At 46.4% G+C, this 26,193-nt stretch overlaps 2 protein-coding genes across 19 annotated transcripts in view; both read left to right on the top strand.

Annotated features, from left to right (window-relative positions):
- The first annotated feature begins 20 nt into the window (after positions 1 to 20).
- On the top strand, positions 21 to 11,651 carry COA5 (cytochrome c oxidase assembly factor 5). Its single transcript, XM_006137398.5, has 3 exons — positions 21 to 156; positions 8,589 to 8,672; positions 10,890 to 11,651. The coding sequence occupies exons 1-3, from the start codon at positions 55 to 57 to the stop codon at positions 10,929 to 10,931; spliced, it is 228 nt and encodes a 75-aa protein (XP_006137460.1). The 5' UTR covers positions 21 to 54; the 3' UTR covers positions 10,932 to 11,651.
- Positions 11,652 to 24,068: 12,417 nt separating this feature from the next.
- Positions 24,069 to 26,193, top strand: part of INPP4A (inositol polyphosphate-4-phosphatase type I A) — a 208,966-nt gene continuing 206,841 nt past the window's right edge. For 8 of the 18 annotated variants that reach the window (XM_075916546.2, XM_075916548.2, XM_075916550.2 and 5 more), the window contains exon 1: positions 24,071 to 24,784. The gene's annotated coding sequence lies outside the window, so the exon portion shown is untranslated. Of the gene's footprint in view, positions 24,785 to 26,193 lie in introns of all 18 variants that reach the window. The other 10 variants (XM_075916582.2, XM_075916572.2, XM_089775377.1 and 7 more) reach the window with 4 other exon arrangements.

Here is a 26,193-nt window from a genome sequence, read left to right as displayed (position 1 = left end):
ACAAGATGGCGGCGGCCCGCCGGGCGAGGAAGTAGGCGCGGGCGCGTTGCTGGGATGCCCAAGTACTACGAGGAGAAGGAGGAGGACGGGCGGGCCTGTGCGGGGTTGCGGGAGGACCTGCGCCAGTGCCTGCTCGAGTCCCCCTGCCTCGTCCAGGTAGGGCGGCCGGGGCAGGGCCGGCGCCCCGCGGTGCGCAGCAGGGGGAGGGCGCCTCGCGTTACCGTCTGGTTTTACCAGCAGCAGCAGCTCGCGCGGCTCGTTCGAAAGGGGCGCGTGGGCAGCGTCACAACCAGGCGTTCTGACCAGCCCCCGGGGACTAAGGGGTTAACCCAGGTACCCAGCAAAGGTGTCTGCTGCTCGGGCAATCGGCCAGTAACAAGGCAGGTAGAAGAGTGATAGAAATGGAGCCGTGTTAGTCTGGTGCAGCTGAAACAAAAGACAGGACTGTGTAGCACTTTAAGATGGTTGATTAGGTGATGAGCTTACATGGGCCAGACCCACTTCCTCAGATCAAATAGTGGAAGAAAATTGTCACAACCAGATATACCAAAGAATACAATTTAAAAAATGAACATACATGAAAAGGACAAATTTCAGAACAGAAGGGAGATGGGGGGGGGGAGGTAAAGGCAGGTAGGAATTTCAAACTGGGAGGGGGGGAGGTGTTCTCTCTCTCTCTCTCCTCTGTTTGAGAGCAGAGCAGTTTCTCCCAGGTATTGAGATGGGAAACCCCTCTCTCTCTCTCTCTCTCTCTCTCTCTCTCTCCAAGAAGGGACTTCTTAACATATAAGTGGAGAAAAGTCCACCAGGGTTTGGAAATCATGTCTGAGCTGGTTAATTGTTTTCTTTTGTAACTCAGGATTACAGCCTGGGGGCTTTCCCTGAGTATCTATATCAAATGGTGGCTCTTTCCATCTAGTCCATTTAACATGCTTGCAACTGTTGTTTTGCTTTGACAATAAAAGATTGGGGTTTTTTTATTCTAATTAACTGGTATTGGTTGATTCTTGTTTCCTGGAAGGTCTGTCTGTGTGTATCATTGAATCATAGAGCTGGAAGAGACCTTAGAAGGTCATCAAGTCTAGCCCCCAGCCCTAGGTAGGACAAATCCCAACTAAATCAACCCAGCCAGGGCTTTGTCAAGCCGAGACTAAAAAATTTCTAGGGATGGAGACTCCACTACTTCCCTAGGTAACCCATTCCAGTGCTTCACAACCCTCCTAGTGAAATAGTTTTTCCTAATATCCAACCTGGATCTCTCCCGCCACAACTTGAGACCATTGTTCCTTGTTCTGCCATCCGTCACTACTGAGAACAGCCTTTCTCCAGCCTCTTTGAAACATCCCTTCAGGAAGTTGAAGGCTGCTATCAAATCCCCCCTCACTCTTCTCTTCTGCAGACTAATCAGACCCAATTCTCTCAGTCTAACATTGTAGGATTAGCTCCAGCCCCCTAATCATTTTGGTTGCCCTCCACTGGACCCTCTCCAATGCATCCACATCCTCTTTGTAGTGGGGGGGGAGCCCAGAACTGAACACAGTACTCCAGATGTGGCCTCACCAGAGCCGAATAAAGGGGAATAATCACATCTCTGGATCTGCTGGCAATGCTCCTCTTAATGCAACCTAATATGCCATTAGCCTTCTCGGCTACAAGGGCACTCTGTTGACTCATATCCAGCTTCTCATCCACTGTAATCCCCAGGTAATCCACTGTAAATCCCAGTTTTCTGTAACAATGCTTGGGATTCTTCCGTCCCAAGTGCAGGACTCTACACTTGTCCTTGTTGAACCTCATCGTATTTCTTATGGCCCAATCCTCCAATTTGTCTAAGTCACTCTGGACCCTGTCTCTGCCCTCGAGTTTATCTACCTCTCCTCCTATCTTAGTGTCATCTGCAAACTTGCTGAGGGTGCAGTCCATCCCCTCATCCAGGTCATTAATAAAGGTATTGAACAAAACCGGTCCTAAAACCGAACCTTGGGGCACTCTGCTAGAAACTGACTGCCATCCTGACATCGAGCCGTTGATCACTACCTGCTGGGTCCGACCTTATAGCCAGCGTTCTATCCATCTTACCATCCATTTATCCAATCCACATTCCCTTAACTTGCTGGCAAGAATATTGTGGGAGACCGTATCAAAAGCCTTGCTCTAAAGTCAAGGTATATCGCATCCCCTGACTTTCCCATGTCTACAGAGCCAGTTACCTCATCTTAGAAGCTAATCAGATTGGTCAGGCATGATTTGCCCTTGCCAGCTCTCCTGGACTCCTTTCCCCTTCATCCCAGGAAATCCTGCCCATCAGGTCTCTGAGGGAGTAAAAAATCTGCTTTTCCAAAGTTCAAGGTGTGTATTTTACTACTCTCTTTTCTTCCTTTGGTCATGATCCTGAAATCTATCATCTCATGATCACTGCTTTCAAGGTTGTCACCCACCTCTGCTTCCCCTATTAGTTCCTCCCTGTTTGTGAGCAGAAGGTCAAGCTGCGCACAGCCCCTGGTCGAATCCTTCAGCACATGTACCAAGAAGTTGTCCCAAACATTCTCCAAAAACTTCCTGGATTGCCTGTGTAATGCCATATTGGTCTCCCAACAGATGTTGGGTTGATTAAAGCCCCCATGAGAACCAGGGCCTGCGATCTGGAAGCTTCTCTCAGTTGTCTGAAGAAAGCCTTATCTACCTCATCCACCTGATTCGGTGGCCTGTAGCAGACACCAACCACAACATCATGGCTGTTGTTTGTACCTCTAAACTTAACCCATGGACTCTCAACAGGCTTTTCTCCCTCTATATACTGGAGTTCTGAGCAATCATAGTGCTCTCTTACATACAGTGCAACTCCTCCCTCTTTCCCCCTTGTCTGTTCTTCCTGAACAGTTTATACCATTCCATGACAGTGCTCCAGTCATGCGAGTCATCCCACCAAGTCTGTTATCCTAGTTAAATCATATTTCTTGGACTGGGCCAGGACCTCCAATTCTTCCTGTTTGTTACGCAGGCTTCTCGCATTGGTGTACAAACACCTGAGAGAACCAGTTGATCACCCTACCTTCTCCATTCGAATCGGGTCCTCCTTTGTTGCTTGTTCCTCTTTGCATTTCTTACCAGTATCCGACTTTCCCACTCCTCTCAGGGTTTTGGTCACCGTCCCCCAACGAACCTGGTTTAAAGCCCTCCTCACTAAGTTTGCAAGCCTGCCAGCAAAGATGCTCCTTCCTCTCTTGGTTAGGTGGATCCCATATCTTCCTAACAATCCTTGTGCCTGGAACAGAGTCCCATGGTCGAAGAAACCAAAGCCCTCTCTCTGACACCACCTGTGCAACCACACATTTACTTCCTCAATTCGACGATCCCTGCCCAGTCCTTTCCGTTCAACAGGGAGGATGGACGAGAACACCACTTGCACGCCGAATTCTTTGATCCTTCTTCCCAGTGCTACATAACCTGCAGTAACCCGCTCAAGGTCATTCTTGGTTGTATCGTTAGTTCCCACATGGAGAAGCAGGAAGGGGTAGCGATCCAAAGGTTTGATCAGTTTTGTAAGCTTTTCAGTCACATCCTGAATTCCAGCTCTTGGTAAGCAGCACACCTCTTGAGATTCCAGGTCCGGATGGCAGATGGATAGCTCAGTCCCTCTTAGAAGGGAGTCCCTGACCACCACCACCTGTCATCTTCTTTTGGGAGTGATGGTCGTGGAACCCCCATTCCTAGGACTATGAATCCCATGCCTTCCAGTAGATGGTGTTCCCTTCCAATTTCTTCCTGGTGAGGTCCCTTCCAAAGCATTCACCACCGCAGAGCTAAGGGGTCAGCTACCAGAGACTGCAGCTTGTTTTTCTATTTTCTTTTTCAAGCTCTTTTGGGGGGAAGAGCTTGGGGTACTCCTGGGATTGGTTTCAAGTGTCCACCCCTATTTTGTGTGTGTGTGTGTGTGTGTGAATTTTGGGGATCAAAATTTGATGGTGGCAGCAGGTTCCCCAAAATCTGGGTATTAGGATTTGGGGGGGAAGTTTTTGTAACCAGTGCCTGTAGAGGCAGGGGTTGGAGCACTCTTTAAGGCCCCAACTCCTGCATTCATAGTGCCAGAGTGAGGAATAGGCTTGACAGCGACTTGCCTGTTGTGCCCTGGCTGCAGCGCAAGTGTGGCATTTCTCTTCGCTCCAGCCTGCGTGTAACGATGCGCTGCAAATGAGATGGGAAGCAGGTTCCCACTAAGATCAGCCTGTGGCGCGTTTACATTTTTATGCCTGATTTCATAAGCAAGTTGTTGAGGTAAAATTTGGGGGTACACAAGACAAATCAGACTCCTGAAAGGGGTGTGGAAAAGTGGCAAGCCACAGGCTTTGCTGATCAGGGGGTTCTCTCTGTGGTTGGACCAAGTAAACACCACCATCCTCTATCCCATACCACCCAGACCCTCCACACCTCTACCCCACTGCTGCATCCTTCCTCTTGTCCAGGCCCTACACTCCCACCCCACTCCTGTACTCTATCTGCCATCCAAATCCTGCACCCTCCCTTCTGGCCAGACCACACACTTTCACCCGCAGCCTGCTACTGCATCCTGCTTCCCACCCAGTCACCACACCTGCACTCTGCCTCTTGCCCACAACCCCCACTTCCAGCCCACTTCTGCATCCTGTGTCCCAACCAAATTTCACACCTTCCCACCCAGAACCTCCCACCTGCTTCTTGGCAGCTCTCCACTCCAGCCCTGAACATCAGTGCCTCTCCCCACCCCCTTCCTTCTGGGGCTGGGGTTTAAGAGGAGTGTCTTTTTTTTTTTTCTTTCTCAGTTGGAGATGAGGGGTTTTGAGGGCCAGGTCTGTGAGGGTGTTACAGGTCCTGGGGCGCGAGCACCGCCCTGGCCTGGGCGGAGCCCAGCGAGCCCCCTCCACCTGTCTCTGTTTTTCTCTGGGGCATCCCTATGGGCGTGAGCTCCCGGGACCTAGGCCGAGGACAGGGCCCAGCGAGCCCTCTTCCTGTCCAGCTTATGAGACCGCAGGGTCTCCGGGGTCCTTAGCCCCTCTTCGGAAGTCCTGAGCGGGTCCTACACCGCTACTAACGCTGAGGGAGGTGGGAGTTTAGGGGGACCCGGGCCCTCCCTCACCACCAGGTCCCAACCCGGGGCCCTAAGGGTGCGGTTTCCTCGCCCCAACCCGGCTGACGGGGATCCAACCCGAAGCTTGCCAGCCCACGGGCACCAAAAGCGCTCTGCCCTGAGTTGCTTCCTCATCTGCCTGCCTGACCCTGTTCGTGGGGAAGTCCCCCGGGTCCTACCATCGTTTTGGCTTCTGGTTCCGGCCGGGTGGGATTGCTGCCTCCCAGGCTCCTTGGAAGCCCCTCTGGCCAGGGCGTCAGGGAGGCTCCTTGACCGCTACGGTGAGGGTCCGCTCCCCCCCCCCCCACGCTCTCTTGGGCCTGGTTTAAACGGCCCACCATCGGACGTCACGGGGCATCGCTTCACCCCTCTCACATCCTCCAATCCGGCGCACGCCGGTCATGCACCAAGCAGCTGTCCCTGCAGGCCATGGCCACCTGATGGAAGTGCGGTCCTAAAATCTGCCGTCCCGCTGCCTTGCCGGCGGCCGCTTCTCAGCCAGCTGGTCATCCTGGTGGTTCCCGACCTCGGTGTGGGCTTTGGCAAGCCCGTCACAGACGGTTATGTGCTTTTTGGGGGTTGTTTTTATTTCTGACTTGTTTGTAGCCCCTGGCTGACTTTTCTGTGGGTTAGTGCAGAGATATAAGCAACTAGTTGACTTTCTGATAAGGCAAGGGTGGGCAATAATTTTAGATGGGGGGGGGCACTTCACTAATTTTTGAAAAGATCTCAGGCCACCCCAGAAGGGGTGGGGTCAAGACATTTCCATGCTGTCCCTCCCACTGACCCTGATTGGCCTGAGGTAGGGGAGCACTTGAAGTCTTTGCCCCCCATCCTTCCCTGCCTAGCGAGAACTGCCAGATGTACTGAAAAGCTAGCAGTTCCTCCAGGCACCTGCCCTCTTGCAGGGCAGGAGGAGACTTCGCTAGCTGCGTCCAACCCAGGCCATCAGGGTCTGGGGTCAGGAGGAGCATGCAAAGTCTCTCACTCCCTGCTTCCACCCTGCAAGGGGTGTGTGGCGCTTGCAGGGCGGGGGCAGGGAGCAAGAAACTTGCACGCTCCTCCCGATATCAGATAGTGGCAGCAAGGTGGGAGGCAGTGGGGCGGGAGGGGAAAGAGGAGGGTACTTAAGAGGCAGCACTGCATGCAGCCTGGAGTCAGCTGAGAACTCCCCAGCTGACTCCAGGCTTCACATGGCTGCCAGCTTAGAAATGTACAAGAGTCCCCAGTGGGGGCTCTTGTGCATTTCAGAGAAGAAGCACAGCATGGAGTCTGGGGCTAGCACGGGACTCTGAGTCCCCCGCTGACCCTAAGCTCCACGCGGTGTCCCAACTGTGAAGTGCACATGAACCCCCCCCACTGGGGCTCTTGTATACAGGCAGTCTCTGACTTACGCGGATCCGACTTATGTCGGATCCGCACTTACGAACGGGGCTTTCTCGCCCCGGAGCTCACAGGCAGCGATCAGCCACCTCGAGCTCCGGGGCGAGAAAAGCTGCTCCCGGTGCCCCTGGTCTGCTGGGGACCGTCTCCAGCAGACCAGGGACACCGTGAGCAAACCTGCAGCAGCGGGGGGGTCCTGCGCTTCTGAGGCTTTGCCAGAGCCTCAGAAGCGCGGGAACCCGCCGCTACTGCGGGTTTGCTCGCGGTGCCTCTGGTCTGCTGGGGACCGTCTCCAGCAGACCAGGGACACCGCGAGCAAACCCACAGCCGCGGCGGGGTCACCCGCTTCTGAGGCTTTGCTCTTGCAAAGCCTCAGAAGCGTGGAGACCCCGCCGCGGCTGCGGGTTTGCTCCCGGTGCCCCTGGTCTGCTGAGGACCGTCTACAGCAAACCAGGGGCACCGGGAGCAAAGCGGTCCGGCCACAGCAAAGCCTCAGAGGCGAGGCACCCCCCGCTGCCGCTTTGCTCCCGGTGTCCCTGGTCTGCTGGGGGGGGCGCAGCTAGTGTGCCCCCCCAGCAGACCAGGCTTTTGTTGTGGACCCTGGGGCAGAGCAGCTGGGGCGATGCCGGTTGGTCCCGCAGCGCCGCTCTGGGCACTACTGGACCAACCCGGCAGCACCCCAAGTGCTCTGCCCCAGGTGTCCTGATTCAGCCGCTGCTGGTCAGTTTCAGCAGTGGCTGAATCAGGACTCCTGGGGCAGAGCAGCTGGGGTGCTGCTGGGTTGGTCCAGTAGCGCCGAGGAGCGGTGCTACTGGAGCAGCCCAGCAGCACCCCAGCTGCTCTGCCCCAGGCGTCCCCAAGTCAGCCGTTGCTGAAACTGACCAGCGCTGACTACAGGAAGCCCCAGGCAGAGTTGCTCTGCCCAGGGCTTCCTGGAATCAGCTGCTGATCAGTTTCAGCAGCAGCTGACTTGGGGTTCTTAAGTTGAATCTGTATGTAAGTCAGAACTGGCGGTCAGTTTCAGCAGCGGCTGAATCTGGACGCCAGTTCCGACTTACATACAGATTCAACTTAAGAACAAACCTACAGTCCCTATCTTGTACGTAACCCGGGGACTGCCTGTATTTCAGAGATGGAACGCAGAAGTGCTTATTGACTAGTCGAGTAGTCAATGGAAATTCCATCTAGTACTAGACTAGCAAATTAATCGCTATTTAACATCCTTAATGGAGACTGAAAAAACTTTCATCCCCTAAATATGGTCCTATCAGTTAGGATTCAAGCATATTAGCAGGATATTATATGGAAGCATGGTCTGCTGTTGCCTGTTGTTATGTATTGTGTAGATAAGCAGAAAACTTTTGTCTCCAAGGTTATGTCTAGACTGCAAGCCTCTTTCGAAAAAGAGCGTCTAGACTGCAAGCGGAACTTTCGAAAAAGCAAGCCGCTTTTTCGAAAGAGCACCCACGCAGTCTGGATGCTCTCTTTCGAAAAACCCCTGTTTGCATTCAAGAACGCCTTTTTTCTAAAGAGCACTTTCGAAAAAAGGCGTTCTTCCTCGTGAAATTAGGTTTACCGCCGTCGAAAGAAAAGCCGCGTTCTTTTTATTTAATTTCAAAAGAACGCGGCTGCAGTCTAGATGCAGGTGAAGTTTTTTCGAAAAAAGGCTCTTTTTTTCGAAAAAAAACCCTGAGTCTGGACACAGCCCAAGACTGTCTAATTGACACCTTTCACCAGCACAATTAACACTGTTCTGGGTTTTTTGGTCTTTTGGTGGTGATAACTTGCTTTTAGTTTTATATTAAGTACACCTTGAATAAATCTAAATTCCCCCAAAAGATGTGTATCCAGTTAGACTATTATTCATTTTACTGGTAGAAGCATGTGTCTTGGGAGGAGGGAGAAGAGAAAATTATCATCTGGACTTTTACAACTCTCATCACCATTTACGTGGATCTTACTATAGCAAACAACCCAAGTTAAAAGATCTTGGACAGAGTTTCAGCTGTGTGCATAGAACTTTTTAAAGGTATTTTGTCTGTAGTATCCTTTCCACTGAAAAATACACTGGATTCTTATGTTGTTATATTTCATGTGACAGGAAGGAAAAAGCCCCAGACAATGCTTGAAGGAAGGACACTGCAGAAATTTGCAGGTTTCATTTTTTGAGTGCAAAAGGTCAATGGTAAGTGGTTTGATTGTTTTTCTAGCCTTTTTTTACTTTTTTCTTTTCTAAAAAAAATCTGACATGCAAGAAGACACCATCAAAATTATTCAAATTGGCATTACTAAGTAGAATAGCTCCTTCTCTGTCATAATTGTAATTGGAAACTCATTAAAGAATAATTTTACTATGGTAATAGACTTCTGCTTTCCACTTGAAGTTTTGTAGTTTTAATGTAATGTACTTAGGTAATAATTAATATCTCATGTAGGGATATTAAATTTAGATAAATGAATGAATTGAACCTACAAGGCTACCTCTGCTTTTGAACTGTAGCAAGAGCCCTGCCCAGCTCTTGCTACACTTGAAAAGTGGAAGCCCCGCAGGGAGTGCAGGGCCAGCGGAGGACTGGCCCCACACTTTCTGTAGTGCCTGAACCTTAATGTAGAGGAGGCCGCTGGGGCTCTTGTATATTTCAAAAGATGGCCCTACGCTTCCTGCAAGGCTCTTGTACATTTTAAAAGCAGAATCAGAGCAGAACTGGTACGAGCAGAGATTGTTTCAGTCCCTGCTTGCACCATTTCCTGCTGTGTCTCTACTTTCCCTGTCCCCTGCGGAGACGGTGCTGTGGGAACTGGCTTTTAAGTCAGCTCCCCCGTAGGACTGGTTCCTGCTTTCCCCCCTCCCCCCCTTGTGCCTCTGATAGAGGCAGCAAGGGGGGAAGCGACTAGTCGCGTCACTCGTCAACTAGCCAATAAGCTTATGCTTATCAGATAGTCGACTAGTCGCTTATGTCCCATATCTCATGAAAGCGTATACCCTAATACATTTGTTAGTCCTTAAAATGCCATCAACCTCCTTGTTGTTTTTGCTGAAACAGATTAATATAGCTGTCCCGTTAAAACTAAATGATTGTTACTTTAAGGAGATGTAAATCAGGTTTATGATTATCAGATTCTCCTTTGGGAAGCTAGTGCTGAAGTACCACAGTGAGATGCCTATTATAAACGTGTTTAGTGTTTAGAATTTATTTATAATTCTAATGCCTATTTTAACAATAGTAATACATTGATGAGCCAGACTGATTTCAGCTACGTCAATGTTCAACTGAGATATGAAATTGGTCCTATCTGAGTTTCTCTTCCTAAACATGGCAACGATATGGTTATTGGTGTAGTATGGTCCATCTTTTAGGTTTATCTAACTTTTTCTACTGCAGTAGCAGTGAATTCTAGTTAATGAGATTAGGGAGGCGAACAAGTACACAATTAACTGATGCGCCAGGACTCATTAGTTAATCCTAATGTTTATATCTTCCCCCACATCCTTCGCCCCCGACTGCCTTTGTATCAGAAGCGGGGGAGGGAGTGGTGCATGTGGGGAGCCAGCTTTTAAACCGGCTTCCCGTGCATACCAGGTCCTGTGGAACCGCCTGCTGCATCTGATATAGAGGCACCGGGGGTGGAGAGGGCAGGTAAGAGCCAGTACGCACAGAAATCCAGCTTTTAAACTGGCTCCCTGCGCATGTCTGCTCCCATGGAGCCACACGCACCCACCTCTGCACTACTGCCTCCTGCAGATACAGCAGCAGGGGGGCAGGTAGGTGGAAGCAGGTGTTTAAAAGCTGGCTCCCCATGAGCACCAGCTCCTGCCTCCTTCTTCCCCCTCCCCTGTGTGTAAATGTGTAACCACTGTAAATTTAATCAGTTATATGTTTACAAAAATAAACACATTTTAATATCCCTATATTGGTTTGCATTTTTTTTACCCATATTTTACTCTGTAGGTTCCTTTTTATATTGTCCCAGTCTCACTGGGGATTGCTATGTCTACGCTACACAGCTTTTAGTGACATGGCCATGTTACTCAAAGTCTGAAATTATAAACACTGTTAGTTGGCACTTTTGCGGACAAAATACTTCCAACTCTTATTACCAGTATTTGTGTTCACAGGAGAGCACTCCTGCGGACAATGAGCCATTGACACTGCCATTTGCCACAGCAAACCTTTTGTCTTTAGTATTAATTGAGTAAGATTTCTGAAGACAGCATTACCATGTGCTATCACACTTGTCTTGTGTCTTTTTTATGGACTAACCTTTTATTCTCTTCAAAAACAGATACAGTAAAGAAAGTCACTGAAGTGCCAGAAATAGAAATGCAGGTGCTGCAAAGCAGTTCTAATAGTAGTATTTTATTTTTTGCAATATGTTGACTTAATTATTCTTCAATCTTTAGTTGGATACCAGAGCAAGATTCAGAGGAAGGAAGGGATACTGAAGCCTTTATGAAGAGAGCGAAGCATGGGCAATTATGGGTGCCTTATGCTAAATACAGAGACTAAAATAAGAAGAGTACATTTGCTGCATCTTCCCAGTCATGAAGTATTTCATGGAAAATACCTGCTTTCAAGAACTCTGATAGATTGAGGCTGACATGCATCTAAAATACTCAAAAGAAATCCAACATTTGGTGGGCAGTTCGGAGAGCTATGAATACCCTAATCCGTTTTAAATAAGCTGTGCAAAATCTAAAATAAGCCTTAGCAATCTTTAGCTGAGTCAGCTTGTTTTGAAATTGAGATTTCTTTTTATTTTGGGGTTTATAGTTGTATTTATCTAAAATCATAAGACATAGTCAGAATGAAATATTATAAAATGATTGAAATTGGTAGGCTGCTTGACTAATGTTCAGCAGCACCATTCACGAAACCTAAGATAATTCCCTTGTTTCCCAGGTTAGCAGAGCTGGCATACACAGTGAAATGTAGATGTTAGCCTCTGGGGAAGAGTGGCTTATTTTGCTTACTAGTATGGTGTAACAATTGATTAGAGTGAAGTTGGTACCTGTCTAGTTCCCAAGAAGTATGACACCATCTCTTCACCCTCCCCCCCATAACATTCCTTATGTAATATGATGTTTGCTGTAAGTTTTCTAATACACTGTAGAATTTCACTTCTGAAGAACTAAATTAAAGTTGAGATTACTCTTAAAAATTAACATGTCTCTGATCTTTTGGAAAAACAGTCCCAGCTTTTAAGAGAATTATAGTTCATCTGCCTCATATTAACTCACGAATACAGATGAAGACTTGCATGTGAGGAGTAAGTAAATAAATACCATGTTTTTCTCTCTGACCCGCAGCTAAGAAGATACTGGTTGACGTTCTTATAATGTGTCTGCAACAGCCTCTAGGGGTTCCTTTGAGGTTATGCTGGATCTCCCTCTTACTACTCAAAAAAAAAAAAAAAACTTTACACGCTGAACCACAACTTAAAATATTTGTTCTTAATTATGCATTGCATATTAATGTTATATCTCAAACTTTATACCTTTATACTTTTTAATGTGTTTTATTCCTGCATTCTTACTCTTTTCTGTACTCTAAAATATTTTCTGTATTCTAAAATGCATGTATGGGTGTATAATTTTCAAATTGTCATCTACATTCATTTAAATTGTGACTGCTTTTTCATGGTAAAATTGTTTTATTTAAACTCCCAGGATTTCCACATGTTGTTTTTATACTATTTAATTCACAAGATTGTATAACTGCAAAAGTTTTAATGTAATTCAACTGGAAGACCAAAGTATAAATGGGGGCTCTTGCACATTTCAAGGATTGAAACTTAGTCCTCTGCTGGCCCCAGGCTCCATGTGGTGCTTCTGCTTTGAAATGTACCAGAGTCCCAGTAGAGACTTTGGTATATTGTTGCACCCCTGCCCCCACCCACAGAGCTGAAGCTTGGGAGAACTGGCTTTTAAGCCAGCTTCCTCAGCATGCCTCCTCTTCTCTCTCTCTCCTTCCCTCCTCCCTCCCCCCCGCTGCCTCTTTCTGATAGAGGCAGTGGGGTTGGGGGGAGGACTAGACTAGTGTGTCGAATATTCAACAAATGTTGCATATCTTTGCTTTGCTGTCTTTAGCTAGTTCCTTCACTAGCTAGAGTTTGGAGGTGCAGAACCTGAAAGTAATGGTGGTGATGATGATGATGAATTAACCAGGTATTTTATAATCTTATTCTTTTAAAAAAGTGTAAAAAGTTGAATAGGTCCAGAGGGGAATTTTGTTTTTAAAATCAGTACAGTTGTCTCCACTATTTCTGATATTAAATAATGACATTATTACTAAGAATTAGTTTAGGATGCAGATTTCTAAAGCATTCATTATTGGCCTAACTCCTGTAGACTTCAACAGAAGGAGAATCAGGTGCTTTTGAAAATCCAAATATATTATGAATTTTAAATAAATGTTTAGGGTACTACCACATCTAGTTTTCCTATGGTGTTTGGTCTATGGCCCCAGTCCTGCAAACAGCTATGCACCTTCATAATTGCAAGCATGAAACTAAATTAATTATGTGTTAAGTATTTGCAGGATTGGGACCCAACTTTCTAAGGGTATGTCTACACTAGCCCCCTAGTTCGAACTAGGGAGGCTAATGTAGGCATTCGAAGTTGCAAATTAAGCCCAGGATTTAAATATCCCGCGCTTGATTTGCATCTTCCCGGCCGGTCACCATTTCTGAAATTTACAAGTCCGGACTAACTGCCCATGTCTACACGCAGCAGGGACCTGGTAGTTCGAACTAGGGCTTTATTTCGAACTACCGGGTCCCTGCCATGTGTAGACGCGGGCAGTTAGTCCGGACTTGTACATTTCAAAAAATGGCGACCGGCCAGGAAGATGCAAATCAAGTGCGGGATATTTAAATTCCGGGCTTGATTTGCAACTTCGAATGCCTACATTAGCCTCCCTAGTTTGAACTAGGGGGCTAGTATAGACATACCCTAACTCTTAAATTGTAAACTCTTCAGGGTAGGGTCTCCTGTTACTCAGTTTAGCTCTGTGCCCACACCAACATACAAATGGATAATAGACACTCCCATTGTTCAGCTAATGAAAGTAAGAAGTAAGATGTTTCTTTCTTAGTTGTCTTCTGACTCTTCATTTTTAGGTCTATGTAAACTCTGGTTGGATGAGCAAAAATCTAGGCTTCTAAAATACATTTTTGGGGTGGGGAGGGGGGACCAGTCAGACTGCCAAGTAATCTGAGAAGTAAAACCATTCAGTGGTTTCACTGGTTGGTTTCCTTCTGAGCATTGAAAATGTCTATTTCTAAAAATTCAGCTTCAGTAGATATTGAAAAGCTTCTAAAGTCTCCAGTATTTTAAAATTTGGGGTGTGAAAATTAAGTTTAAAAGAATTATAACAAATATTTTATTTATGATATAATTGCAGCCCAGATAGTGCAGCTATAGCAAATATACTCCTGCATGTGTCTGGAACCTGAAAGGTGTGGACAGACAATATAAGTATACCTATTATCATTATATATAATAACATGAGGCTTGCCTTACATTATTCTCCACAATTGAAGCTTGAGTAACTAGACACTTCAGATTGATACTGTAACCTTGTTTATATTTTAATATATAATCACAATTTGTAAAACTTTTATATTTTCCCTTTCCCTCCCTGTATTTCCATATTCTTCATGTCTCTCAAAGAGTTTTTGTTTTAGCTGGTGCTGGGCATGGTTTTCATGCAAACATCAGAACAATGTCAAAAAATTCTGAAGTTCCTGAAAATCTTCTAATTCTGCCCTATCATGAATCTTCTGATTTTGTTCATGACACCACGTACCTGATATTTCTTGCTGTATGTGGATTTTTCAGAAAAATATTAGATATATGAAAAGTTGTTTCTTGCACTGCGCTGTATTTTATTTTTAGAACTTAAAATAACATTTCTCATGGATATGAAGGGAGAAGAAACTACTGCTTAGAGACAGGAACACCATTATGAGTGACTAGCATTAGCAGGTGACGTATTTAAGACATTTTTCTAACCCAGTATTTTAATAAATATGGGGGGAGAGGGGTTGAGATTAATCAAACAAATTTCAAACGATTTAGGAAGACTACAGCCAGCCCCAAATTCAAATGTTTTATAATTTACTGTTGATCTCCTTTTTAATAGAGCTTTAATAAGAATTGGGAAATAAACTGTAAATAAATAAGGCAAACTGAATGCTGAAACTGGGAAGTTGGCCTTTTTGGTAGCATTGAAAGTTAGTTACTTCTCCCCACTTGCTTACAGGCTGAAGATGGTTACTTATTTCATAGATCCTAATTTTAAATTGTGTTCTTGTAAAATGTTTTTTACTCCATTGTTTAATGTCTTTTAAATTTATACCTGGGGTTTTAAGTCTTATGAAAGGGTTATTCTCTTGGGGCAGGGAAACTGTTTTTCCCTCAAGCCTTTTTTGGGGGCTAAGGGTTAGGCAAATATTATTCAGTTAATGTGTGTTGCAACCTGCTTTGACAGTTTTTACTCTCATATCCAGCTGCACTCCTTCAGTGACCATTCCAAGGTGATCAAGAGGGTTGACTAATACTATTGCAAATTGTAAATATAGAGGTCTAGGTCAGAGGAGATAATTTGGTCCTTGGCATGGTGGGCACAGTGAGGATAAATAGGAAGTGTGTGTGCTTCAGGCATGGAATACAGAACATCTATGATCCTCTCTTTAGAGTCATGTTGTGCAGTACTAGGAGATAATCTGTAAAAAGCTGTTGGTCCTGGGTATCAGATGAAGTTCCTCTTTCTCTCAAAACCTGGCAGTTGAGATCATCCGGAACCCTAAAGCTGAAATTCCTAAATGTATACATGAGGATGTTGGTGGCAGTGCATACTTTGTGGAGGGCTCCCTATTTTGAAACTCATTTCCCATCTTGATCTGACAGAGCATATTTGACCTTCTGGCTATGCACTCAGGTGTTTTATGAGCAGATAACCCCTCCTGAACAGGCTCTTTCGTTTTTTTTATGGTAGACATGAAAGATTGTTTAATTTGAATGATGGTTTACGCATTTTTAAATATATATTGTTCTTTAGTTAAGATCAGTGGTGCCCCATCTGTGGCCCTCAAGACTTTAACCTGTGGCTACAGGCAAATGTTAAAAACATTTGTTTTGATTATTAATGGAAAATAGGCTCTCTGAGCTACCTTCTTGATTTTGTTTGTGTTTGAATCAGCCAAGTCAATGCAGGGAGATAGTAATAGTAGACAAAGCCTCCTACTTTCCGTGTTACCCTATGGCTCTCTGATTCTCTGCTTCAGCCTGGGGGCTGCTCTAGGATGAGCCAGTAGCTAACAACAGTACTCTACAGACCATGCATGTTTATAATTCTGAACAAAGCACTGTTCTGGCTCCAGATCCAGCAGATCATGTTCCAGGCTAGGATCAGCAGCAGCATGAGTTTGCAAGCTTGTCCCCTTGCAGTCAGGGATGGATATGTGTGGGAAACAGTGTCTCCCTTCTGATGGTGGGAGGCTGCAGTGGAGAGACAGGTAAAAGCTGTGTAGACAGTGCTGCTCCTGCTCTGCTGGCTCCAGTGTCTTGCTGTTAGTGGCTGTTCCACAAGTGGGGGTAAGGTTGAAGTGGGGGCAAGCAGCCCAGATATGCCTATCTTTAAGATGCAATATAGGCACAGTAGTACAGTAGTTGCTTTTTTCCTCTCAGTAGCTGGCTGATTGGTAGCTTCTAGTTTCACATAGTGTCCATAGTGCTGGTGTTTGTATTTGTGAGGTTTTATTGTAGTAGTATGTTCCAGCCATTCTTCATCTCAACATGTTCCCTACTCACAGGACCTAGCTGTCAACTGTTAAGGGGAATCCAGAACAGGTGAGTTGGGGGTAGCACCCGTTCCAATTATATTCCCTAAACTATACACAGGAAATGGAATGAAGCAGAGAGCTTGTCTTAAAAATGCCAATTGTGGTCCTCAGAACTTTTCAAAATACAGTACAACCCCTGTTATCTGAACCTCAATTATCTGCCTGTCCATATGAACTGAATCAGGTGGTGGGACTGACAGCCAGAGCCCAGCCGTCTCCTAAAGCTGACAGCCAAAGCCCTGCTCATTCTTCTGATTATCTGCATTTTTTATTACTGGATCTGGCCCTGGTCCCACGTAGATTGTATAAATGGGGTTCTGCTGTAATATGTTTGGCCTTTAGCTGAACAAGTTGGACACTTGTTGGACACTTAAGAGAGAGATCTTGGAGTCATTGTGGAGAGTTCTCTGAAAACATCCACTCTGTGAGCAGTGGCAGTCAAAAAAGCAAACAATGTTAGGAATAATTAAAAAAGGGATAGAGAATAAGACAGAGAATATCTTGTTGCCTCTATATAAAACCATCATACAGCCACATCTTGAATACTGCGTACAAATGGGATTGCATCATCTCAAAAAATATATTGGCATTGGAAAAGGTTCAGAGAATGGCAACAACAATGATTAGGAATTTGGAGCAGGTCCCATATGAAGAGAGATTAAAAAGACTTGGACTTTTCAGTTTAGAAAAGAGAACACAAATGGGGGATAAGATAAAGGTTTATACAATCATGACTGGTGTGGAAAAAGTGAATAAGGAAAAGTTATTTACTTGTTCCCAAAATATAAGAAGTAGGAGTCACCAAATGAAATTAATAGCTAGTAGGTTTAAAACAAAAGGAAGTTTTTCTTCACGCAGCACAGTCAATCTGTGGAACTCTTTGCCAGAGGATGTTGTGAAGACCAAGACTTTAACAGGGTTCCAAAAAAAGCTAGATACATTCATTGAGTGTAGGTCCATCAATGGTTATTAGCAGGGCTTGCCGAACCCTGCATGCGCAGGTCGTCCAAACACGGCTCTTCTGGGTTACAATCTACTCGCCACGGGTGAGTACATTGTATTATTTGTCGAGCCCTGGTTATTAGCCAGGATGAGTAAGAATGATGTACTTAGCTGGTAAAATCACGTGATGATTACCTGTTGTGTTCACTCACTCTGGGGTATCTGGCATTGGCTACTGTTAAAAGACAGGATAACTGGTCTAGATAGACCTTTGGTCTGACCCAGTAGGGCAGCTCTTACGTTCTTATTTGTTAGTTGAACACCTCTGACCTATAGTCACTGCCATCCATATGGTATACATTGATTGACAAATGGAATTTAAACCCCTGATTTAGCATTTTCAATGGATGTGGTGAGTAAATTGCACTAGTTATCAAGGCAGCACTGTTGAGCATGGCCACATAAGAGGGGAGATAAGAAATATGCTGTACTTCTATACTCTGAATTGTATCCTCTTAAAAATCAGTGAACATTGTTGTCCACACACATCATCAGTTACTTCAGTGGGGATTTTTGCATGGTCAATGTGTGGAGAATTAGACTACCAGCAGGCAAAGAAGTCCGTCTGCATATGACTTCTTGCAGGGTTGGGACTAATTGTCTTTTATTTTATAGAGAAGCTGGTGCTATAGCTCATCTTAAATCTTTGTCTGTTTTTGTTAAAAGCACAACTTTAATATAAATCGGCAATAGTCAAAACATAATTTTTTTTCCCTACATGTACTGTTAGTTTACTTTTGCACTTTAAATTGGACATGGAGAAGGAACTGGTTAGTTTTCCTGCAGTTTTTGAAACATGAACATCTGAAATGTTTAAATCAAACAAAATAATAATTGGAGAGGAAATAAGTAAGGCAATGCTTCATACAAAATTTAAGTATGTCTCTTTGGATGCCTTTTATTTTGCCCTTTTTAAAGTAAATGACACACCTGGATGTTTATGGGTCAGACTTCCTGCAGTGTTGTCAACAGGTGTGATTTCATAGCTTTGCAAGGGCAGGGCCCTGCTACCTTGTGCAAGCCAAAATGCACCTCTGAGCACAGTGAGCAAGTAGGGTGCTCCCTGGTGTGTAAGGTACAAAAAGAGCCACTCCCTAACCCAGCTGCTTCTGCCACTTCAGTGAACTCACTGACCTAACCAGTTCTCAATGGCTTAAATGACTGCTTCTTGGAGCAGCTGGTGCAGGAACCCACAAGGGGAGAGGCAATTCTCGATTTAGTCCTGAGTGGAGTGCAGGATCAGGTCCAGGAAATAACGGTTACAGGACCGCTTGGGAATAGTGACCATAATATATAACAACATTCAACATTCCTGTGGTGGGAAGAACACTTCAGCAGTCCAGCACCCTGGCATTTAATTTCAAAAAGGGGAATTACACAAAAATGAGGAGGTTAGTTAAACAGAAATTAAAAGGCACAGTGACTAGAGCCGATTCCCTGAAAGCTGCATGGAAACTTTTTAAAGACACCATAATAGAGGCCCAACTTAAATGTATACCCCAAATTAAAAAACATAGCAAGAGACCTAAAAAAAGAGTCACCGTGGCTTAACCACCATGTAAAAGAAGCAGTGAGGGACAAAAAGGTATCTTTTAAGAAGTGGAAGTCCAATCCTAGTGAGATAAATAGAAAGGAACAATAAACACTGTCAAATCAAGTGTAAAGGACAAATCTCCGGGACCGGATGGCATTCATCCAAGGGTTCTAAAAGAACTCAAATGGGAAATTGCTGAGCTATTATCTGTAGTTTGTAACCTATCCTTTAAATCGGCTTCCGTACCTAATGACTGGAAGGTAGCCAACGTGACACCAATATTTAAAAAGGGCTCTGGAGGCGATCCTGGCAATTACAGACCGGTAAGTCTAACTTCAGTACCGGGCAAATTAGTCGAAACAATAGTGAAGAATAAAATTGTGAAGCATATAGAAGAACATAATTTGTTGGACAAAAGTCAACATGGTTTCTTTAAAGGGAAATCCTGTCTTACTAATCTATTAGAGTTCTTTGAAGGGGTTAACAAACATGAGGACAAGGGGGATCCAGTAGATATAGTATACTTGGATTTTCAGAAAGCCTTTGACAAGGTCCCTCACCAAAGGCTCTTGTGTAAATTACATGGCCATGGGATAAGAGGGAAGGTCCTTTCTTGGATTGAGAACTGGTTAAAAGACAGGAAACAAAGGGTAGGAATAAATGGTAAATTTTCAGATTGGAGAGGGGTAACTAGTGGTGTCCCCCAAGGGTCAGTCCTGGGACCAATCCTTTTCAACTTATTCATAAATGATCTGGAGAAAGGGGTAAGTAGTGAGGTAGTAAAGTTTGCAGATGATACAAAACTGCTTAGGATAGTCAAGACAGAAGCTGACTGTGAGGGACTCCAAGAAGATCTCACCAAACTGAGTGATAGGGCAACAAAATGGCAAATGAAATTTAATGTGGATAAGTGTAAAGTAATACACATCGGGGGAAAAAAAAACCCAACTATACGTACAGTATGATGGGGGCTAATTTGGCTACGACAAATCAGGAAAGAGATCTTGGAGTTATCATGGATAGTTCTCTGAAAACTTCCACGCTGTGTGCAGCGGCGGTCAAAAAGGCAAATAGGATGCTAGGAATTATTAGGAAAGGGATAGAAAATAAGACACAGAATATCTTATTGCCCCTGTATAAAACTATGGTACGCCCACATCTTGAATACTGTGTACAGATGTGGTCTCCTCACCTCAAAAAAGATATTTTGGCCTTGAAAAGGGTTCAGAAAAGGGCAAAAAAATTATTAGGGGTTTGGAACGGGTCGCATATGAGGAGAGGTTAAGGCGACTGGGACTTTTCAGTTTAGAAAAGAAGAGACTGAGGGGGGATATGATAGAGGTCTATAAAATCATGAGTGGTGTGGAGAGGGTGGACAAAGAAAAGTTATTTATTAGTTCTCTAAGTAGAAGAACTAGAGGAAACCAAATGAAATTAATGGGTAGCAAGTTTAAAACTAATAAAAGGAAGTTCTTCTTCCCACAGCGTGTAGTCAACCTTTGGCACTCCTTGCCAGAGGAGGCTGTGAAGTCTAGGACTATAATAGAGTTTAAAGAGAAGCTAGATAATTTCATGGAGATTAGGTCCATAAAAGGCTATTAGCCAGGGGATAAAATGGTGCCCTTGGCCTCCGTCTGTCAGAGGTTGGAGAGGGATGGCAGGAGACAAATTGCTTGATCATTGTCTTCGGTCCACCCTCTTTGGGGCACCTGGTGCTGGCCACTGCTGGCAGACAGAATACTGGGCTAGATGGACCTTTGGTCTGACCCAGTACTGCCATTCTTATGTTCTCATGCTATCAGCAACTGCATCCATAAGCTGCAGCTGCTGTTTGCTATCAATAAGTGTCAGCTTGATGATAGTTGATGTTTACTTATAGTCCAGCTTCCTGGGCACTGAGGTGAAACCTTCAGCTTCATTGTGTGGGAGATGGGGACAGTAAAATAACTTTCTAACCTCATAGACTCATAGACTCATAGACTTTAAGGTCAGAAGGGACCATTATGATCATCTAGTCTGACCCCCTGCACAGTGCAGGCCACAGAATCTCGCCCACCCCTCTTAGAATAATCCTCTCACCTATGTCTCAGATATTGAAGCCTTCCAATACTTTGAAGGCCCCAACATGCAGAGAGTCCTTCAGCTGTGATCTGTGCCCAATGCTACAGAGGAAGGCGAAAAACCTCCAGGGCCTCTGCCAATCTACCCTGGAGGAAAATTCCTTCCTGACCCCAAATATGGCGATCAGCTAAACCCTGAGCATGTGGGCAAGACTCACCAGCCAGACACCCAGAAAGTTCCCTATAGCAACTCCTATCATCCCTCCATTGACCCATTTCCAACTGGAAATGAATGGTCAATTAGTTACCAAGATCATGTTATTTCATCCAACCATCCCCTTATCATAGAATCAGAACTGGAAGAGACCTCAGAAGGTCGTCAAGTACAGCCCTCCGCTCTAGGCAGGACCAATCCCATCTAAATCAACCCGGCCAGGGCTTTGTCAAGCCGAGACTTAAACACCTCTAGGGATGGAGACTCCACTACTTCCCTAGGTAACCCATTCCAATGCTTCACTACCCTCCTAGTAAAATAGTTTTTCCTAATATCCAATCTGGACCTCTCCCACCACAACTTGAGACCATTGCTCCTTGTTCTGCCATCTGTCACTACTGAGAACAGCCTCTCTCCATCCTCTTTGGAACCTCCCTTCAGGAAGTTGAAGGCTGCTATCAAGTCCCCCCTCACTCTTCGCTTCTGCAGACTAAACAGACCCAAGTCCCTCAGCCTCTCCTCATAGGTCATATGCTCCAGACCCCTAATCATTTTGGTTGCCCTCCGCTGGACCCTCTCCAATGCGTCCGCATCCTTTTTGTAGTGGGGGGCCCAGAACTGGACACAGTACTCCAGATGTGGCCTCACCAAAGCCGAATAAAGGGGGATAATGACATCTCTGGATCTGCTGGCAATGCTCCTCTTAATGCATCCTAATATGCCATTAGCCTTCTTGGCTACAAGGGCACACTGTTGACTCATATCTAGCTTCTCATCCACTGTAACCCCCAGGTCCTTTTCTGCAGAACTACTACTTAACTGGTTGGTCCCCAGCCTGTAACTATGCTTGGGATTCTTCCGTCCCAAGTGCAGGACTCTACACTTGTCTTTGTTGAATCTCATGAGATTTCTAGTGGCCCAATCCTCCAATTTGTCTAAGTCACTCTGGACCCTATCTCTGCCCTTAAGCGTATCTACCTCTCCCCCTAGCTTAGTGTCATCTGCAAACTTGCTGAGGGTGCAATCTATCCCCTCATCCAGGTCATTAATAAAGATATTGAACAAAACCGGTCCTAGAACAGAACCTTGGGGCACTCCACTAGAAACCGACCGCCATCCTGACATCGAACCGTTGATCACTACCCGCTGGGCCCGGCCTTCTAGCCATCTTTCTATCCATCTTACCGTCCATTTATCCAATCCGCATTCCCTTAACTTGCTGGCAAGAATATCGTGGGAGACCGTATCAAAAGCCTTGCTAAAGTCAAGGTACACAACATCCACTGACTTTCCCATGTCCACTGAGCCAGTTACCTCATCATAGAAGCCAATCAGATTGGTCAAGCACGACTTGCCCTTTGTGAATCCATGCTGACTATTCCTGATCACTTTCCTCTCATTCAAGTGTCTCAAAATGGATTCCTTTAGGATCCCTTCCATGATTTTTCCAGGAACCGAGGTAAGACTGACCGGCCTATAGTTCCCTGGATCGTCCTTCTTCCCTTTTTTGAAGATGGGCACTACATTTGCCCTTTTCCAATCATCCGGGATTTCGCCCGATCTCCACGACTTTTCAAAGATAATGGCCAAGGGCTCCTCAATGACATTTGCCAACTCCTTCAGTACCCTTGGGTGCATTAAGTCTGGACCCATGGATTTGTGTACGTTTAGTTTTTCTAAATAGTTCCTAACCTGTTCTTTACCCACCAAGGGCTGTCCATCTTCTTCCCATCTTGCGTCGCTTAGCACAGAAGTCCAGGAGCCGACCTTGTCCGTGAATACAGAGGCAAAGAAAGCATTGAGTACTTCAGCTTTCCCTACATCCTCTGTCACTAGGTTACCTCCTTCATCCATTAGGGACTGCACACCCTCTCTGATCACCTTCTTTTTGTTGACATGCCTGTAGAAACCTTTCTTGTTATCCTTCACATCCTTAGCCAGTCGCAACTCCATTTGCGCTTTCGCCTTCCTGATAACCCCCCGGCATTCTCGAACTATACATTTAAGCTCCTCCCTAGTCATTTGTCCAAGTTTCCACTTTCTGTAAGCTTCCTTTTTGTGCTTAAGTACACCAAGGATTTCCCCTGTAAGCCAATCCGGTCTCCTACCAGGTTTGCCTCTCTTGCTACGTGTCGGGATGGTTTCTTTCTGTGCCTTCAATAAGGCTTCTTTAAAATACTGCCAGCTGTCCTGGACTCCTTTCCCCTTCATGTTAACATCCCAGGGGATTCTTTCCATCAGATCTCTGAGGGAGTCAAAATCTGCTTTTTTGAAGTCCAAGGTGTGTATTTTACTACTCTCTTTCCTTCCTTTGGTCAGGATCCTGAAATCTACCATCTCATGATCACTGCTTCCCAGGTTGTCACCCACCTCTACGTCCCCTATTAGTTCCTCCCTGTTTGTGAGGAGAAGGTCAAGCTGTGCACGGCCCCTGGTCGGATCCTTCAGCACTTGTACCAAGAAGTTATCCCCAACATTCTCCAAAAACTTCCTGGATTGCCTGTGTACTGCCGTATTGGTTTCCCAACAGATGTCAGGGTGATTAAAGTCCCCCATGAGAACCAGGGCCTGCGATCTGGAAGCTTCGCTCAGTTGTTCGAAGAAAGCCTCATCTACCTCATCCACCTGGTTCGGTGGCCTGTAGCAGACACCAACCACAACATCACTGCTGTTTGCTCCTTTAAACCTGACCCATAGACTTTCAACAAGTTTTTCTCCCTCTTTATACTGGAGTTCAGAGCAATCATAGTGCTCTCTTACATATAGTGCAACTCCTCCTCCTTTTCTCCCCTGCCTATTCTTCCTGAACAATCTATACCCTTCATGGTTTCAAAGCAAAGCTTGAACGTGTGATTGGATTCACCAAGAAAGCTAAAAAAAAAGAAAGAACACCCCTGTACAAAGTCTTTATTTTTAGAGCGTTCATGATTTTCCAGTTAATTTTTTAGGGTGGGGACCAGGCTCCCTCAGCTCTGAAAGTTTGAGGTTGGCAGCAGCACTGTTCACAGGGATGGGTGGCCACAGCTTGTGGGTGTGGTTGCTGCTAGCATGCCTTCATTGCAGTGTCGAGAAAGCTGGGCCGGGAGCAGCTCTGTGTACCAGCATGGAGCACCTGCCTGGTTGTGCTCAAGGTACGTTTTGACTTGCACAAGGCAAGCAGGGCCCCTTCTTGTGAAACCTGGCTCTTTGCCTGCAACAGGTGAAAACACAAGCACAGGGGCGGTCAGGGCGCTGCAGGAGGGGTTCCCATGACACACAGGGCCCACAGCTTGGTTCAGTGGCTGCCAGCCCCCCTGCTATGCCCGCTGTCCCAGCAGCCCGGCGCCAGGCGGCTCGTGGCCAGGCCGGAGAAGGGAGGGGATTTCAGCAGCGGGCTGCCTGCCCCTGTGACACGCCTCTGGCGGCGACGCGCGGGGCTCCCGGCGGTGCCGCAGAGGCTGCCCTGGCAGGAGTCGCCCGCTAGGGGGCCGAGGCGCTGCGGCGGGAGGAGGGGCCGGGCTGCTTGTGCCGTCACAACCGGGGAGCTGCTGCGCCTGGTGTCTGCGCCTCCGGCCGCTGGCGCCGCGGCTGCGGGGTGGGAGCGGGGCGCTGCTGCGGGGACGAGCCATGCTGGGCGGGAGCGGCTGAGGCGCGGGGCGGAGGTAAGCGGGCTTGGGTCCCGGGCTCTCGCTGCCCCCCGGCGGCGGATGCACGGGAGGGGGAGCGGGCGCGGCCACCGGGGGGTGCAGCGGTTCCTGCGCTGGACCGCGCCCCGCCTGCTGTGGCTCTGGCAAGGGGCCGCTCAGCCCGTGCAGCCTGGCAGGTGTCCCCGGGGAGGGGGGGGCTTTTGTGACAGTCACCGGGCTGCGGGCGCTTTGCATCCGAGCGGGGCTGCGGCGCTCCCGCTGCCCCAGCGACCGCCCGGGCGGCTGCCTGCCTCGCGGCGCTGCCCCCGGGCCGGGCGGGGGAGACAGCAGCGCGGCTCGTGCCTGGTGATTGGCGGGTGCAGAGATCGAGGGAGCATCAGTTCGCAGGGAGGGACCGAAACCAGCCCTGCCCGCGCGACAGCTGTGTGGGCCGGCTGCCCTGCAGGCGGGGCATGCGGATACCCGGGCCTCTGCTCCTCCTGAGCCTAGCAGTCAGGGCTGGGCTGTGTTTTCTACCCAGACAAGGGGGGATGTAGAGTTTCCCTGCTTAAGCCCGTGGATTAAGGTGTTCATATGCAGTGTCCATTTTGATCAGGTTTCTGATGCTTAATGTTTATTTAACAGGGCATTGTCAAGGTCTCTCTCAGATTAAAATAAAAAACATTTCTATCTTGCTGCTTACTAGTTCAGCTGCTTGTGAGCTGTATTGATTCCCCCCCCCCCCATGCCACTGTCTTTTTGTTTTCTGTATTTTTGATCTTGAGAAGTGGGCTTGTGTGAGCACTTTAAAATAGCTGTCTGATGGGTGTAGTGTTTTGGAGGAAAAAATAGATGCATATAAATCACTATCTTGCAAACAGATGCAGAATGTCAAAACTGATTTTTGTAAATAGCCCTGCCAACAGTTGATTTTAATGTTTTATGATGTGACTGTTTCATTGTCATGTTTTCATCCATGTTTCAAGATATTTTATCACAGAACCTGACCTTTAATGTTAGCATGGACACTGTCACCTCTTTTTTCATTAGTATAGAGCTGTTAGAGTTCATGATACTTTAGAAATTCTTGATGATATGGTCTTTGCACTAGAGTGATATACAATTTAGATTGTGAATCAGTCTAGTGCGTCTGTTTTTGCAGAAGTACTTTGATTCTAACACTGATAGTTTAAAAATGCTACAATATGTTGCATCTGCCTCCGCCTCCTTCCTCCTTTGCAAGTGATACTTCTGGGTTGGAAACTCCACCTGATGTTACTTTAGGGCTGAAGTTGGTGGAGTTTCCTGCGATCACTCACATTAAAAAAAAAAAAGTTAGAACCTCACCTGCTCCAAATCCTCACCTATAAACCAATTGCTTGTTTGTACATGGGGTGCATGATGGTTTTGTGATCTTTGCCTTTCAAGTGACATTATCTGGCAAG

The sequence above is a fragment of the Pelodiscus sinensis genome, chromosome 1, assembly GCF_052426305.1.
Source record: "Pelodiscus sinensis isolate ZL-2025 chromosome 1, ASM5242630v1, whole genome shotgun sequence".
NCBI lineage: Eukaryota > Metazoa > Chordata > Testudines > Trionychidae > Pelodiscus > Pelodiscus sinensis.
The sequence above is the reverse complement of the archived record's forward strand: the minus strand, read 5'-3'. Positions and strand labels throughout refer to the sequence as shown.